The sequence below is a fragment of the Molothrus aeneus genome, chromosome 2 (assembly GCF_037042795.1).
Source record: "Molothrus aeneus isolate 106 chromosome 2, BPBGC_Maene_1.0, whole genome shotgun sequence".
NCBI lineage: Eukaryota > Metazoa > Chordata > Aves > Passeriformes > Icteridae > Molothrus > Molothrus aeneus.
The window spans coordinates 75521484-75539093 of NC_089647.1; the positions used below are offsets into that span (position 1 = coordinate 75521484).

The 17610-nt window shown below is 39.0% G+C and overlaps 1 protein-coding gene across 1 annotated transcript in view; it reads left to right on the top strand.

Moving 5' to 3' along the window:
* The window catches only part of GPC6 (glypican 6), a 721607-nt gene that overhangs the window by 661083 nt on the left and 42914 nt on the right, over positions 1-17610 (top strand). The window contains exon 7 of the mRNA XM_066545104.1: positions 4225-4254. Coding sequence (XP_066401201.1) covers positions 4225-4254 — 30 coding nt within the window. The remainder of the gene's footprint in view (positions 1-4224; positions 4255-17610) is intronic.

Sequence of the window (17610 nt, forward strand, 5' to 3'; positions counted from 1 at the left end):
ATTAGTACAAAAGGCTTGACTATATACTAGAAGATGGTCATCTCCTGATTTAATAATTTTATAATCACACTTTATAATTTCTTTGCCAGCTGTTCCAGCATTCAGTAAAGTTTTTTTCTCCACTGGAAACGGTATGGAATTTCATTGTAGGAGAGCAATATGGCTCAGTTTTTATGTATTAGACTTGTTAGGAGAGAATAAATTCTTTCCTACAAGCCAGAAACCACATAAGCCTTTGCAGGTACTTTGCAGTATAAATTATGTATCAAAAGTCATCTACAAGAGTATTTTATATTCTTTGTCTTATAAAAAAAGTTATGTATTAAGGCCATTTTTATCACCTAGTTCTTTAACTTACACCCTTCCAAAGGCACCTCAATTTGTTTCACTTCTTTACTTAATTATAAAATTACCACTGCTTTATTTCCATCCATCTCAACAATTGACTTAATCAGTTAAAACCTCAGTGATCGTTAATCTTGCTTTACTTATTCAATCATTTTGGAAAAACAATACTTCAACATAAGATTATTTTCTTTACAACCAATCATTGGATTCACATTTCAGACTTCAATGTTCCTGCTATTTATACATCTATAGATTTATAGAGGGATAATTAGTACAGCTGTTAGTACCATCCCAGAAATCTGTAGGTAAAACCGATGAGCAAAACTGAAGAGCTTCTGATTTAAAAAAGGCTGTACCACATGCCCTCCTCAGCTGATTGCTGCACACTTGCAGAGCACTGGTCTGTCTTGCCAAAGAGAGCACCCAAATTTACCAATGCAAATGAAGACCCAGGTATCTTCTTGACGCCGCCATTTATCAAATTCATGGGATGTCACAGTAGTTCTTCCCAGTCCCAAGTCTTTCCAATCACTTCTGTCTATGTTGTACTCTATGTACTCTATTCTGTCCATTTTCATGGCAACCCAATAGGAAAATAACATGCCATTTCTAATCAAGACTTGGGATTACCCTGCAGCAAAAAGCAACATTTGTTAGTTCTCTTGGAAATACTGTAGCCTGGTTATACTAAAAGGAGAAACAGAGAAGATGCTTACATCCATTGTAGATCCAACCACAGCAGGATCATAGTGCAGTGCAACATCTCAGGCTAAAAATCTGACTAGCAATACTCAATCTATATTAGACAGAATCTTAATTTTACCCATTCACTTTAGATTCAGAGAACCAGTCCTTCTGCATTGCTTGGAGCAGAGGCCTGGATCTTAATGTAGAATTGGCCAAGGTGAAGTGAAAGGTCACCAAAGCCTTTAGGTTTCAATCATGCTTTGTCTAATCTTAAGGTTGCAAACAGCTGAAATGGGAGAAAGAGCATAAAAAGGAAGGGGCTGGAAGCACGGCTCAGCTTGGATTAGTCTGATGATGTAAAAACAGTTCAAGCATTTTTGTAATGAAAAAGGAAGGTTTAAGATGCATTACATATTGACATAAGAAGATACTTCTGAACACATTAATATCCTTTTTAAGATACTAACTTGCAAAATACTGAACAGCACACTGAATAAAGCAGAGATGTGTCCTATGCTGCCAGCCTTTAAAGGCTGAAATTAATGAAAGTTGCCAATACAGATAATTCTTTATGACTTCTAGACTTTAAAAGGGGAACTTATCTCCATATGATTTAACTAGTCTTGTTCATGCATTATTTCAGGAAAAAAAAACAAGGAGTTCAGCATTGCTGCTGTTCATTTAAAAAATGTTCAAATCAAATTCCTATTTCCTGTTCTTGCTGGTGGTATCTAAAATAATTACTATTTATGGTCTGTTAATGATGAGTGCTGGTATCAAATCCATCTTGAAATGTCAGTGATGAATGTGTTGTCTCCTTCTGGGCTGGGACCAGCCATCTCTCAATTCAGAGATGGCTGCTGATCTCAGTAGAGCTAGGAAAGGTAGTTTATGTGGATTAGAGCAGACGGCCTTATTTCAGAGCTGTAATCCCTTAGCAGCTCTCAGGAAAGGTCACTGCCTGCTTCTCACACCATCTTGGGTAATTTTATCCAGAAGGATATAAATGCTACACTCCTGCCTCGCAGAAACACTATTTAACCTGTGTTGGAACCTCAGCTTTCCATGTGCTGAATCATTCCCTGAATGACATATCTCTCTTCATTAACTGTAGCCAGGGCTTGGAGGACCAGCTTCATTTGGATACTCCTAATCCTTGCATTGTCAACAGGGTGTAAGGAGGATCCCATGCACAGCAGTTTTCTCCTCTACCCACTGATCATTTGCTGTTGCTTACTTCATATAAATACACTGCAATATTATTACTTTGATGGTATTTTCAAACACTTAAAGACCATTTTGATTGTTATAGGTATAAGAAACAAGTTTTTTCTTGTGATTCAGAAGACTGTTCAGTGTTACTTTAATGCTTTTAGAAGTCTGTTCTGGAGTGTGTATTCATGAAACACTGTCAGACCACTTGACTTTAAACTGTCAACATAAAGTCCAAATATACAGTTAAAAAAATCTCAAAAGAAGTGACAAACCATTCTGCTTTCATCTGTCTTTGACAGCACAAGAAACCAAGTTTAGAAAATATTTCCTCTGCATCTCAATGTTATACAAACATGCAGCATATCTGAACTGAATTCTGTTTTAGTCCCACTCATATCCCCTTATAAGCTTATAAGCTTAATTCAGTTGGGCATATTTTATCAGGTAGGTTGCACAAAGCATCCCTCATAAGAAGCCTACACTGAAACCACCAGGTACTCAGCCCATCTGAAAAAGTGCTCCTTCATCCTTGCCTGAGCTCATGCTATTAACCCAGCTATTCCATTTCAAAAGGAGGGAAAGTGATTTCTCTGTGTTATTGTCATAGCTGTAACAAATAAGGCTTAATAAATAAGAAATAGATCAAAATTAATTTTAAGAAATGTGGAAAAATCGAAATATCCCCCAAAAGCTGTGATATATGTGGTATTAAAGCATCTGATGTATTTAGGAAGCTATGTAGAGCTTGGGAGACTTGTCTCAGCATGGATGAAAAGCACCATCTGAGACATCCTAGAGTATCTGAAATATGGGACCAGCAGGGGACTCAAGGAGACCAGCACACTTCTGGAGCAGCAGAGGGGAGCTGGCTTGAATATACTGCAGAAGCAATTCAAGACACTTATGCTCTGACAATTCAGTGACATCTTCACAGCACTGGGCCTAAAGTCAGGCTCTTTCAGAAGCCAATGGAGAGAGCCACAAATCTTTGGAGAGTGATTCACCCCATCTGTCACTGACCTCTCTCAAAGACTGGGAAATAAAAGACTCAGTTGGAATATGCACATGTAGATAGACAAGACTGAAATACCTCGGAGTATTTGAGTCATCTAACTGAGCAGGAAGCTAGAACAGTAATTTGCGATGCTTATGCTCCCCTGGATTGGCATCTGAAGTCTGGATAGAACACCCTAGAGGATGTTCACTATGAGGCATCCAAGTGGGAGAGCAGAACTGAACCCCAGCTTTCTCTGCAGGTTGCACCCTGTGAAATTCAGCTACATAAACATAGTCACCTAATGCTCTTTGAGATGCCTGTGCTCTCCAAGACATCCAAAGGTGAAAGCAAGGTTACAGGAGACCAGGTTGGAAGTTAAATGGAATATCTCAGAGGTGCTAAATAGACTTGCTCTGCCTACATTTCAATAGCTGTATTCCACCTTATACTGGCTGTAACAGCAGCAAAAATGAGGACTTTTCTGATTCAGTGTAGAATTCCATAGTGCAGATACTTAGAACCAGCTGCCTTGATTTGAGTCCAGATGACTGTCATTTTGACTGTTGACAGAGAGAAACAAAGGCCTTAGTTCTGTTATCTAAGCATGGGTTTAGGCAACTGATTTGAGATCACATATTTCTAAAGCACAATTCATCTCCTCCTAAAGTATACATTTGAACAGCTCAGAGAAATCTTTCCTTATCCCTGTATTACAAAGTGCCAAAAAGTGACAATCTCAGTCCAGGCATCTAGCAAGTATACCTGAAGATCACTAAATTCTTTAAATTGTCAAAAATTACATAATTTTAACACCTGATTCTGTAGAGCATAATCTAAAGTTTCTCATTTAAAATCAACTGCTTATAAAGACTCGTTATCTTCTCTGTGGTTGCCTGTTTGGTATAACCTGTGGTTTATTTTGTTTTGTTCTGTTTTGTTTTTCTGTTCCCTGAATCTGTTTCCCTCTTGCTTCCCAGAGGACTATCTGGAGGACAATGCAACATGGTGTAAGCTTTGGTATTCTTATTCTTCACTTCATTCCCATTTGTCTTTGTACAATGATGGACAAAACACTTGTTTAAGTTTCATCTTCACCATCTTTACTTTGTGTGTTTGTCTTGTAGGCTAAAATACTAGCAGTTCTTTCTGTAATTTTGCATTCTAATTTCATTTTGCCGAGTGCCCAGAGCTGCTGCTGCCTTCCAGTGTTTTTCTCTCACCTCAAGGATGATGCCTCATCCCCAGAAAGGAGCCATGTATTCCTCCAGTGAACTAAAAACTGGTGTAAGCATCCCCATAGTCTCAAACCCCACAAGGGCATGTAGAGCAATGCAGACACTGCAGTAGCAGTCAGCTCTGAGTCCTGTGCTTGGAGCAATGGAAATGAGCTCCCAGGCCTTCCTGGGTTCTCTCCCTGAAAATGCCCCTGTCTTGCTGGCCAATCTCCTTATGCTTTACAGCTTCATAAGTTTTTGTGGCTGTTAGAGGTCCCCGGTTCCAGACAGAAAAGCCTTCCTCAGCAGAGCTCATTCAGCACAGCCCAAGGGGAAGGCGCGGATTTGCATTTAGCATGGACTTAATAGTCCAGCTTCTTAGCAGGACTAATTAGTCTACAGAGAGCACCATGCTGATACAGCCATGCTGCTTCCTGTGTTTGAGCTGTCCCCAGTCCCTCTGTATCCACCACATCACTGTACAGCAGTGCTGTCTTAATTCAGCTGGAATTTCTCCCGAGAACATACTGCAGCCTGACCTGGCTGGACGTGTATAAAATAATTCCACATTTTCTTTCACGAGGACACAGAAGTTTTCTTGATTTTTCACCAGGGAGTTGATGCACTCTTAAACATATAATACATAATGCACATGCATACTGTGGAGACAGGCAACTGAGAAATTGGCTGTGGCATACATGGGTGATTTGCATTCACACACAGTACAGTGGCTGCATAGATTAGTGGATGAGCATGCACCCCATCTGAGAAAGAGCACCTTTTATGCTCTTTACCCTGGGGAGGGGAATATACTGTGTCACACTTTGTGAGAAAATGTCCTTTTAGAGTCCCTTCTGATTTCCTTAAAGTAAAAGCAGATAAAGTCTCAATTGCCACGAGGAAGATACCCTGAACTACCCTTTTTAGGAATAAATTCTGATGTACTTTGAGTCTCTTTTTAACTTTTTTATTCCACTGTGCTATGGTTTTTGTTACAGTGAAAACATGTGATGGTAATCTAACAAATCAGTTGTGAGCAACCTTTTCCCACTGCTCCAAAACTTTAAGAAATAGAAAATATTACTTAAAAATACATAATCTGCTTTGCATTTTAACTATAAAAGACTAAAAGTAACAGCACTGTAGACAAATCAGACATTGATCTGAATTGGCCAGGGAATCCCATAGGGAATTCCTAAAAGTGAAGATTTCATTTCAGTTTTGTTAGACTCTGTTTGGTCCACAGTCTTGAACTGTTAAATATATGCCATGATAGCACAATTTTCCTGGGATAGGATGTTTAGCCTCAAGATTTTTTTTCCTCAAAAGACCCTAGAATAAAATCCAGAAGGTATAAGTCTTAAAGGGTTTAAAGTTCTGAGATTAATTTTCCAAGTATCATCTGCATACTGAGGCCATGAGATACAAACAGTGAGCCTGTACAATACATCATAACTCTGGAGTTTTGGGTCACACTCTTAAGGCTGAAGATGACAGGCCCACACAAGTGTTTTAGAAGCCTAATGGCTTCCCACAGGCTACTACCCCAAAACCCTTAGATGCTGTGCTGTTGGATTTGATAACCCTGTGTGATGTTAATCAGCAGATGATTCCTGAAGTGTACAGCTCCTCCAGTTTTACATTTTGCATGTTTAGACAGAGTCCTGTTTCTTATTAGCTGTTTGGATGCAATATGCAAAAGGAATAAATATGTTTTACCACATTCATTGTGGTCATTTGGTGTTAGATTTAGGCTTTGATTGATTCTGCAAAATAAGTGTTTGCTTAATATCAAGTTTTGCTTCATCTCAGTTTGTCTTGCAGCAATATCTAAGTTTAAGTCTGTGCAATCATTTTTTTCCCTCATGGTTAATACCAGTTCCAGGTGGCAAAGGTGGATGAATGATTGTGGTTGTCAGAACCCTCCTGGGAGACCTGAGAGAGTCCTGTTTTTAAAAATGGTGATATTATTCTGTCCCCCAGGTGAATGGCTGTGCATGCTGCTGTATCCGACACATTGCATTCCGAACGTGCGTGAGGTGGTTGCTAAGACAGAGCTTTGTTACAGTGGTTGCCTCTGTCCTCAGGTGGAATGGGTCTGCCTGCTGCTCAGACCCTGACCAGCATGGGCAAGGAAAGGCCATCCCCAACAGTGACAGGAACCACAGATGTCTACATTAATTAGTTATCAAAGAAAATTCACTAATCTCGACTGCCAGGCAGTTTCTATCTTGCCTGAAGAGTGTTGTCTCATGGAACACAGTGCTTGCATGATCATCTTCTAAAATAGACTTTTTATTACTAGTTGAACTTCCTTTACCTGATGGGTGTGAAGACCCTTTGGGAGTCACCGTCTCATTTCCAGGAAAGTCATAGGGGGTGTGAATGGTACTATGTATCACCATAGTTAGAGAGGTGAGGAATAAAAAACCTGTAGATAAAATCCACTCCTAATCACCAGACTTTCAGCAAACAGTAAGATGAAGAAATGGCACAGTTATGGGTCTTCACTTGCTGTACATAGAAAAACTACTATGTGATTGCTGAACTTGGTGTTAGGGTAAAGAAAAGTAAGATATCTAGGCTAAAGTTTGAACATCTGTGCCATATCAAACCAGATTAACATGAAGTGGGATTTATTTGTCCTAGCTTTTCATGTTTCTAGTGTTACAATTGAAGTCTGAGCTATCACTTCATTCCTTTACTAATGATAGAGATAGTACCTCCAGAGCTTGCTACAAATACTCATTTGGAGAAGACAAGAATCTGAATTACCCCCTTCTCCCCGCTGAGGATGAATAAAATCGGGATGATTGATTCAGAGATCCAGTTTGTAGATGTCTAAATGTGACCATAAATCTTGGGGTTGGAGCTAGGCTCTATGAATCAGGTGTGCACAAAGGAGATTTTGGGCTGTAAGATATATTGATACATAGCTCTTATCATACTGCTAATCATACTCATTGCCATGGTATCATCAGGTACCTAGAAGGATAGCTAGACTCAAATGAAAATTGTCAATTTGAAGGCTGCACAACTTCTATTGAATGGAAATTTCACCTTGTAAATCTGGATTGAAATCTACTTCCTTCCATTTGACATTTTAGCTTCTACTCAGTAAAGACATGGGATTTCTTCTAATATACAGAAAGTTTATATTGCCAGCCTCTGGAAGAATAATCTGAGCAGGAAATACATTTGCACTGCTCTTTCAGCTGGAAGACAGATCACATTTCATTTCACGTGTCTGTGCAGAAGGAAAAGTCAATTCTTAATGTTCTTGTTCATGATAAAGATAGAACTATATATATCTTCTGCATTTCATGTTTTGATGTCACATTAGGAAAAAAATATGGTTTAAAAATTAGTAGCAGGGCTTGTATCCCCACTTGCAGTGCATAAACCATGCTCATTTAGATGCTTCCAAGAAATATCACTGTAGCAGCGACAACTGCCTGCCTCCCTGGAAGGTGCTACACTGCACTGAATTCTTGCATTGCTAAAATGAGTGCAGCCAACCAGTTCTAAGTTTTCATAAAAAATGGATTTGTGGTATATCATCTGTTCATCTACCACTAGAGAATTAGAGGGTCCTTTTTTGTGCAAGAGACTAGAGAACATAAAATGTCTTTCTGCAACAAAATCAGTTGTGTACAAGGGGAGATGCCAAGAGAGAAATTAAAACTTTGGTAATTTCTAAATTAGTTGCAAATAGTGAATCTCACTCTACAAAGAAAAATATTTTTTATGCATTGCTGGCAATGAGTGTTCTCCAGCCTTTACAGATTATTTTATTTTGTTAGACTGCAGCACATGTATATATTGTGAACTCATAGCGGGAGTGCACAGTGCTGGACTCCACTTGGAACAAATAGTAGGTTACAGCAGACTGAAACTGATTTCCCAAACTAAAGATCTCATATGTTTTTCTTTGATGGCAATAGACAGAAAATGACACTTAATGGACTTTTACATGTATTACAGTGACTAAAAGAAGTAAAATAAGGTTTATCTTCATTACAAATGGTGACCCTTTTGTGACCCTTCTTTAGTCAAAACCGAATATTTTACATTAGGAAAGACTGCCTGTATTTTTTTTCTGTTCTTATCATCCTTCAATATTTACCATCCCTCAGTCATATCAATGTATCAGTTTAGGTTGGTGGGATAGCAATACAGGATGCTTCTATAATGCAGAGCTTCTATAATGCAGTAAATCTTGAGTGGATAGCTACAGATGCTTGATGGCAAAGTCAAGATGATTAATAATACTGGGGAAGAGAAAAGCATCACATCAAATTGTATCCATCATTAACAGAGGACAAGCCTAAGACTGTGTATCTCTGGGCAAACCCAACAGCATTTTCTGGATCCTAGGTCTGGGTGTAGACCCTAGCAACCTCACAGGTCCACATGAGGGCAAAATGAGTAGCTAGATATTTATATTTATATATTCAGATACTTAGTCAACATGGAAAATGGAAGAATAACTGCAAAACACTTCAAAAGATCCTCTTCTGGATGCTGCCAAGTACTGAGGTACACAGTAACAAAAAACTCCTCCTACAGCATTAGGATTGAGTAGTATGGACTCCTTGCACAGCTGGTTAAGAAAACAGGTATTTTCAGAGGGTAACTCCCAGTCTAATGTAGATATCTGCCAAAGATTGCATGAATAGCTCTGTGGAAGCGCCAATGTTCCTCCATCAGCTATGAAGAACTTTAGTCTTGACAAGATATTTAGGTTACAGGGCTAAAACTGAGATAATCTAGCTCCTTCTGAGCAGTCAATACCTGACTTCTCCCCAAACAGGCCTACACCAAAGTGAAAGTGACTAAGACTATTAGAATTAAGAACTTAGATGTGGTCAACTGGGGACTCAGTAGAAGCTCACAATTTCACCCTGTTCCAGTGGCTTTGTGATCTGGTGGCAGCAATCATAAATTACCATTGTGTACATGTCTTTTTGGTTTTCTTGGGTCTTGCTGCTTCTGTACTGAATGTATGTCATGTAAATGTTATTTCTGGTACAAAAGAAATGGACTTCACTCTGTCTGATTCAGTGTCTCTAATACAGGGAGTCTGTGGAGCTGGATTTGTTAATCTTCCATGGTAGCAGTGGAGAGCTAGTCAAGGAGGTCAGTAACAGGCAGAAGCCATTGGCTGAAACACAAGTGTCATGATAAGTGACATGCCCTGAACTATCTAGGCATCTGCAAAGAGCTAAGAGATGTGATAAAGGCCTTACAGAAGTTCCTCCATCTTCTAGATGCTCTAGAGGATTCCAAGAGGGCATTAAATTCATTTGTATCTATATTAAATGAGGGAGCTGGGAGCTACTCATAAGACCTTAAATTAGACCAAAATGAGACACCTGGAAACTTGAATAACTGTCTAGATGCCACTGCCTAAGAAGTCACAGCCTTTCCAGAGAGAAACTTCACATGAGGGTCTCAGGTATGGTGCAGGACCTATTTGACATCAGCACTGGAAGAGTGGGAAGGTCTCCAAAGAAGTGGATATTGTTCTGCAGGCAGCTGAACCTCACTCCAGGTCTCCACCATCTGTGGGGTGTTCTTAGACACCCAGCTGACCTGTCAACACCCATACTGATGGATTTCAATTCAGGCAAGACTAAAGCACTGCCAGGTCCTGATGGACAGCTGACATTACTGTTCATTTGTATGGGAGCAAACCACACTGCTGATATTCAACCAGTTCTTAACAGCCACCAGGATAATTGCCTTTGCTTTAAGGTGCTGAGACTTTTCCTTTCCTATTATATATTTGGACAGCATAAATGCTATGTAGGAACGCAAATGAAAACAGACCAGAATGAAAGTTGTTTTTCTCTTGAAGCATTCAAGGCCATAAAAATATCCAGTACATAATAACTATGTTACCTAAGTAACTGCTAGAGAAAGTAAAGTAAAAAGCTAATTGCTTAAAGTGCATTGTGTTTTTAATATAACATACCTACAGTGCTCCTATATTAAAGTGTGATATATATGGAGAAATAACTGGAATTTGAGTAATGTATTTATTCTGCTGAAAAAAGCATCAGTCATTTAGAGGAAAAAAGTCACTGCATAATAAATGAACCTGTGAAAAACTTCCATTTCTGTGATCTCACAATGAATGCTAATGGGCTTAAAAAATCGGAGAACATTTATAGTATTAGAAGTAATTTTTACATTAAAACATCAGGGAATATTTATAATATTAGAAATAATTTGTACATTAAAATCTTTTCAACTCTTATTCCCTCATCCAGAAAAAATCCAGTTGACCAAATGGGGGTATCTAACCCCAGAACCAGACAGATAATGTATCCTTCGGTGTCAGCTGAGAGAAATAGGCACTTTCAGGGCACAGTTGAACTGAGCTACCTTAAAAATCTTTGTTCAATTAAGTAGCACTTGTACTCTTCAGTTCCTGCTTCTCACCATTGTCTGCAGAGGAAGAGTTTGTAGCTTAGACAGGAACAATGACATCATGTCAGATGAATTTCATTCACAGATTCTTCTTTCTGGAACTCATGGTCTGGATAGACTAGGAAATTACTATCATACCCCTTGGTAGTATTTCTACTTGATTTGGTTTGGCAACAAGGGGTCACACTGTGCTCAGCATTGAACACATATTAAAACTCAGTTCCTGTCTTGACCACTTTAATGAGCTCTATCTTCAAAACTTTTCTTCTGAAGACAAAGATTCAGGATTCCCAGGCATTCCTCATTGCCTCTCTATGTTTTTTTTAATCATTCACTTGCACCATGGGAATGGAGTGATCCAGAAAAAAAAAAACCAGCTGTCTCTGTAAATGTGATATTCCTAATACCAAGTTAGCAAAATCTGAACTGTAACCTGTTTGCCTCACAAGAGAAAGAGGAGAAAGTGTACATAGTCTTCCCCTTATTGCTTATGCTCAGGCAATCTCCAAGTGCAGAGCAGTAGAGATGGAATACTGTCCAGGGTGCAAGACTCCCAGAGACTGGGAATATCCTCCTCTTTGTCAGGTACAGAGAATTTTCACATGTAGTGATGGGACTGGAAAACTGTTGTTCTTCTACTATTTTTCTAGAGTCCCATATTGTTGTTATTAGATTTCTAAAGTCCATACCTCTTGGGTGTATTCTCATGGCTGCAGATCTTCACAGATTCCTTCTTCTGCATGCTGTCTTCTCTTCAGGCCAGGGCTCCTTCAAGGCTCTCCCTGACTGGCTAAACCCACCCCCTTTTATCTTAGTTATCTTCATTGGTTACAGCTGCAGCCCAATTAAGGACATCGCAGCTGCAGCCCATCAAGGGCAACCAGGACCTCTGGGGCAAAGCCTCTATACAGATATTCTAATACATTTCCTCTACTATAGAAAACCATGGCTGTTTTTAGCTGCAACCCAACCCATGTGTCCCAGATTATAATGCTTACATAGCTGGGAAAGAAAAGAGGACAGAGCCTGTCTCAATCCCATCCAGATTCTTATTCTCAGTCCAACTTTAGTACTCCTAGGTAAAGACCTTCATTGTTAAATGGAAAATGGATAACCCAGCTCTTTTCTGTCTGCAGAGAGAGGCCTAGATTCATCATACTTTTATCAAGTCACCCCTTGCTTGATAAAAATCAATGTGGCAAAACCGGAACCCTTAAAAATCTCTTTTATCATGAAATCAGCCGGATATAGACATACAGGGGAAAGATGGATTGGAGAAAAAGTACTGCCTATAAAACATGCAGCTCACTTGGGAATGTGACTAGCTGAAAATTGACTTGGTAATGTTCTGGGACAAAACCTCTGGAATTCTCAAGCTAGTTGTGGAAGTACTTTTAAGAAATCCTATTTTCCACAGGTTGTAATGTTGATTTATTTCCGTGCTAAAATGTGAAATAATATGGCTGGCAAACACACTTTCAGAAATCTAGAAAATAGTTAGTGATATATAGGGACATATTCTTCAATGTCATTTGTTCCTTAATGTGTCCCCATGGCAAAGGCACCATAATCACTTCAAGGCCACTCATTCTTATGCTATAACACTCTCTCTGCTCTCAGCCATTCACTTATGAAAATCAGAGATTAGAAGAGCATCATTGTAAAAGGAAGATCTGAGCAAGACATTTATGTCTTATAACCACCCAAAATTTAACTCTGGCCTCCTAGACCAGAGTGACCAAAGCCAGACTCTCACTACAGGCTATGAGCCATCCTCTAGAGGTACTCAGGGGATGCTAAGGACACAAGCCAGTTGTTGAATTTTGCATCCAGGAAAGAGCCCACACTCACTCTGGAAGCTCTCCAACAAATGCAAGTGAACTTATCAGGCTTTCAGGAAGGGTTCTGATGCTGCATGGTGATCACACAGCTGACTTTACACGCACACCTCAATTTTTTTTTCCCCATTTGAAGCACCAGAGTGTCTGCTGCTTAGAACCTCTGAATTTGTTTTGCTCTTATTCAGGTAGCCATTCCCTAAAGGAACTGGGAACTGGGAATCCTTTTCCACTATTAGTAGTGACACATAGCAGGATTAACATTAAGGTTCTCTTTAGGATTTATTGCACTTCTGAATGCAATGCTATCTGATTTTGAGACCTTACTCCTCTAGCTGTAGGCTTGCTGAAGTGTTTTCTAACAAAGAAAGTAACACTCACACTATGATCGAGACCAATGACTAATTTCCAGCAAGGAGTCCAAGGCTCAGACTTTATTTGCACAATTTATCATTTAATTTTAATGGATTAAATTGCATAGTTGGGGGAAAAGAGCAATGATAAGAACATACCTGTTAATTCTTGCTGCAGTGGTGGAAGTTGCCATAGTAACTTACCAGGATTTGTTAATCAAGCTTTGCCTGTTATCAGAAACCAGATGGAGCAAAGACTCCAAACTATGGATCTTTAGGCAGATATTAAAAGTCAGATTGATGTTCAGCTAGAGGTAAATAGGGCAAGGGTGCAAGGGTCTCTCAGATAGAAATTGTAGGCATAATATGTTGCTATAAAGGAATTACAGAGAAAAATGGGGTTATGAGGCACAACAAGAAGTGTTTTAAATTTCTATTCATAATGTTAAAATATTATTCTGGTTCAGAAAGTATGTTCATTTAAATAAGGTTCTGATATTCCATATGGTTTGTTCCATCCCTTATATGACTACTGTCATATTAACTTAGTCACAGCTATTTGTCTTCTCCACTCAGTCTTCCAGGGGGAGCCCAGCAAAAGAAAATCAAATTGTCCTAGTCATCTTTCATATGCCATCATTTATAACCTGAAGGAACCTACCTGTTTTTCTTTTACAGTACCTGTCTATGCCTGGGGGGTCATTTGTGAAGGAAAAAAGCAGTATGATTTTCATAGGCCAGTGTGGGGAGCAAAACTTGTTTCATGGACTATGACAACAGAGAAAGATGCTGCATTTTCCACCAAGGGTGCACTGGAGAGAGAAGGGGGATACTAGGGAGAAGCCGTTTCTCCATGTGTGAACATGCAGGCTGAGAGGTTCAAGATGGTCAGGAATTTGGCTGCACGCTCAGGTACATGAACACTAAAACTCTCGAGACTTTTGCTTGGAAACACAAAGTGTGCTCTCCTCTCCTATTCCCAGCAGCCAAAGAGGGCATGCAGTAAATTTTTTACTTTTTCCCTGTACATAGAATTTTTAATTTGCCTGTAGGCTTCATGTATGAAAGGCCATGACAGTATGGACAGCACAAGACAGTGTTCAGTGCCCTGCACCTGCTGGTCTATACCATAAGGGATGGCAGCAGAAGCACTGAAGCCTGGTAAACATATCCCACAATTTTAAGTGTGGAGCATGCTATGCTGGCTGCATAGCTGTTAACCTGCACTGCAAAATCAGGGGAGGGAGGCCAAAATCATGAGCCTTGTGTAGGCTTATCAGTATAGAAGAAAAGCCAAGAGGTGCTTTTCACCAACACAGTCACCAGCTTTTAGCCTTTGGGGTGCATAGCACAAGACAGCTTGAGATAACTTCACTCTTCATCAGAAGAGGTACTAGTCCTGAAAGGATCCACAGGCATCAGATGAATTTGAATTTCAACAAGCTAATCAGAAAACCCAAGGTTAGCCTGGCTTGGGAACCTTGGGAACCTTGGGAACCTGCTGTTTTGTCCCTGTGGGTCCACTTGTTACTAAGCATCCATCTAGTTTCCATGAAGAGCACTCATCTGCACATTTTCCTTTTGATAGTTTGCCAGGTTTTTCTAAGTAGGAAAATAAATGAGATAAAAATTGCTAAAACCACCTTGAAAGGAAGTGTAAACATCACAGAGATTTGGCTTGCATAGTACATTTCTTAAAGGGCTGGAAGCCATCTGTGGGATGATGTGAGGCAAGTTATATCTTCTGAAAATAATTGAACCCAAGAAGCATAAGAGCAAAAAAGGAGGATGGGTAATCCTGTTCAGATAAAATGAAAAGTAATTTTACCTTTTCTCCCACACCTCATTGAATTAAACTATTTTGCACATTCAAAAAAATCATGCTGCTTTTTTCTTATTTATTTTTATGGATACAATTGTTTCTAGGATTCCTGACAAGAGGGTCTATTATCTAATCGTTGTACAAACACGCAGCTTTGGCACCAAGAACTTGAGTCAGAAATTAATTCAGATGCCAACCACCCCAACCCTTGGCTATCAAACCACATTTTCTTTGAAAACAGGCAGGGGATATGAGTAAGGCAGACAGTTCTTTTTTGTTTCCTGTTTATCTGGGTTTGGTCAGGACTACAAATAAATAAGCAAATAAATGAAGTAAAGCAAGCTCCTGACATAGCCTGCTATCTGAGGTTGAAATAGAATTGCAGCTATATTTTACAGCTTTCAAAGGTTCAGAAACATGAAGTACTCTGGTTTTGGGGTGGTTCTTTAAAGTGCAGCTTTAAAAAATAATCTTCACTGGGAATCTCCTTGCTTTGGTGCATAGCACTGCAGCAACTGGAACACATCTGTAGGTCTGCATAGTCCAAGCAAGAATCCTGGAGAATGTCACTCCCATTTAGAGACCAACTGGAGGATTGCCCTGAGAGCAGTCCACTGCTTTTCACCTTTCTGGTTCTTCTTGATTTCTGCTGTTTTTCAGATTGCCTTCGTGCATATTGTAATTCTTAAAGAAATTGTAGTCAGAATGGTAAAGTTCCCCTGGATTTTAATGATTTAAGGCTCCTTCAGGGATTTTATTGGTGGCTTGGGGTTTGGGTTTGTCTTATTTTTTGGTAACTCTTGTGACACAGATTTCCTTTCCTCTGTAACCTACAGTGGAGGTCTAACTCTTTGGCTTTTCCATCACAGGATGAAACCATGCATATAGTAGCTGAGTTATAAATTCATCTTCACATGCTGTTGTACTGTAGAATAAAATAAGACAGGCAAAGCAGAGGTAAGAAACAAAACTTGTTTAGATGTAAGTGGCTTTGATCAGCAAATGGGGCAAGGGCACAAGGAAAATAAATAGATTTGTCTTAAAATAGGACATAGTTTAAAGTCATTCCCAGTGTAAAAGTATTCTCTTTGCACAGCTGAAACATAAATAATGTAAGATCAATGTTAGATGTTGGTCTATTCTGAAAGCGAGACTGTAGAAACTGTGCAAAATGACCACCACCAATAAGTTTGCTTTGCTGTATGCCTCAAGACAGAGAAATTGAAAGAACATGTAGAACTAGGCATGAGTTGATGGAGAAATTAAACTACAAAATGACAGGAAGACAGGAGATGTAATGACCAGCATAGGCTGGTTCGACTGGTTGTTTGAATTAAAATGATTACATATGCAGCCTCAGGAAATAAAAGCTCCCATTCCATTCAACACAGTTTATGAAGTTTTGCTCCAGTAATGAAAAATGGAAATTAGCCTCTCTAATGAATTATAGCAATTATATCTCTGCTGGGGCATGACAACTCAGAATCCACTTGTATTCCCCCAAGAAAAGAAGCACTGTGTGCTGTTATTCACCACACACCTTGAGAAATTCAACAACATTTTCTTGTTATTGTTTTTCTGAAGCACAAGGCTTCTCAGCTGCCAGCTCATGGTGCTCCTGGGTTTCACACTATGAGCAGCCTTCACTTACATAGGAACTCTCTGTGTATGAGCAGCAGGCTGACACAGAATTAGGTTGATTTCTTACACTGCTATGTGGCAGTAACTTTTTCATGGATTGTGAATCTGGTGAAAATAAAATCCATTTTTTCTCATTTACAGACCTTAGCTAATTTGTGCAAAAGGAAAATGGTGCAAATCATATTTTAAACAAAAGCATTTATTTTCTGTGCCACCTGTCATGGAACAAAAGCAATGCTGGTATTTCTATGTTAGTAGAACTTTATCTAGATTTCCTGATTGGCATAAGTGATGTACTAAAAGTATTGTGATTAAATCCAACTTAACTTTATTTTACCACACATGTACATTTTCTCACACACAAAACATTTACATTCAAACTGCCTCAATACATTTTTGTCCAAAACCGTTGTTTAAAAATTGGGGATTTTGCCCAAGAAATTACATTGAATTGAGCAAAAAAGTGAACTATTATGGGTAAATAACATTTATTGCAAGTTAGAAAGTGTGTTATCTCTTGGACATCTCTTTCCAAAGAAAGAGCATATTCAATGTGTTCCCTCCTATAGAATTAAGTTGATGTCTACTTAAATCAATAAAAACTGAAATATTTTTTTCTGTGAGATCACTATTGAGAGATTTATACAAGCTGTTCATTGGCAATGTATCACAGCTAGGCTGGAGTATTATTTTTAGGAAAGATATTAGGTTAAATCCAAGGCATTGGGAGCATCTGGAAAGTCTTTATCTGAATGTTTTCATGTGATAAAAGCACAGATATATTTGTATCATATAAGGACAACATATGTTCATATAACTGAGTTTTTCAGAACTTGCAGACCAAAAACTTCACAGTCTCAACATAGAAGTTTTGAGCACCCAGAAAAGAAATTTTTTAACATCCCATGCCTGTTCCTCTATTCAATTGAGAACAACCTCTGCAATTAACTGTTTAAAATGAACAGAGCCTGTTTTCTCTCTTTCTTTTGACAGTGACAGATTCTTTGCATCATGAACAGCCCTAGCTATAAATCTCACTTAAGGCCAAAGCTGTGCATCA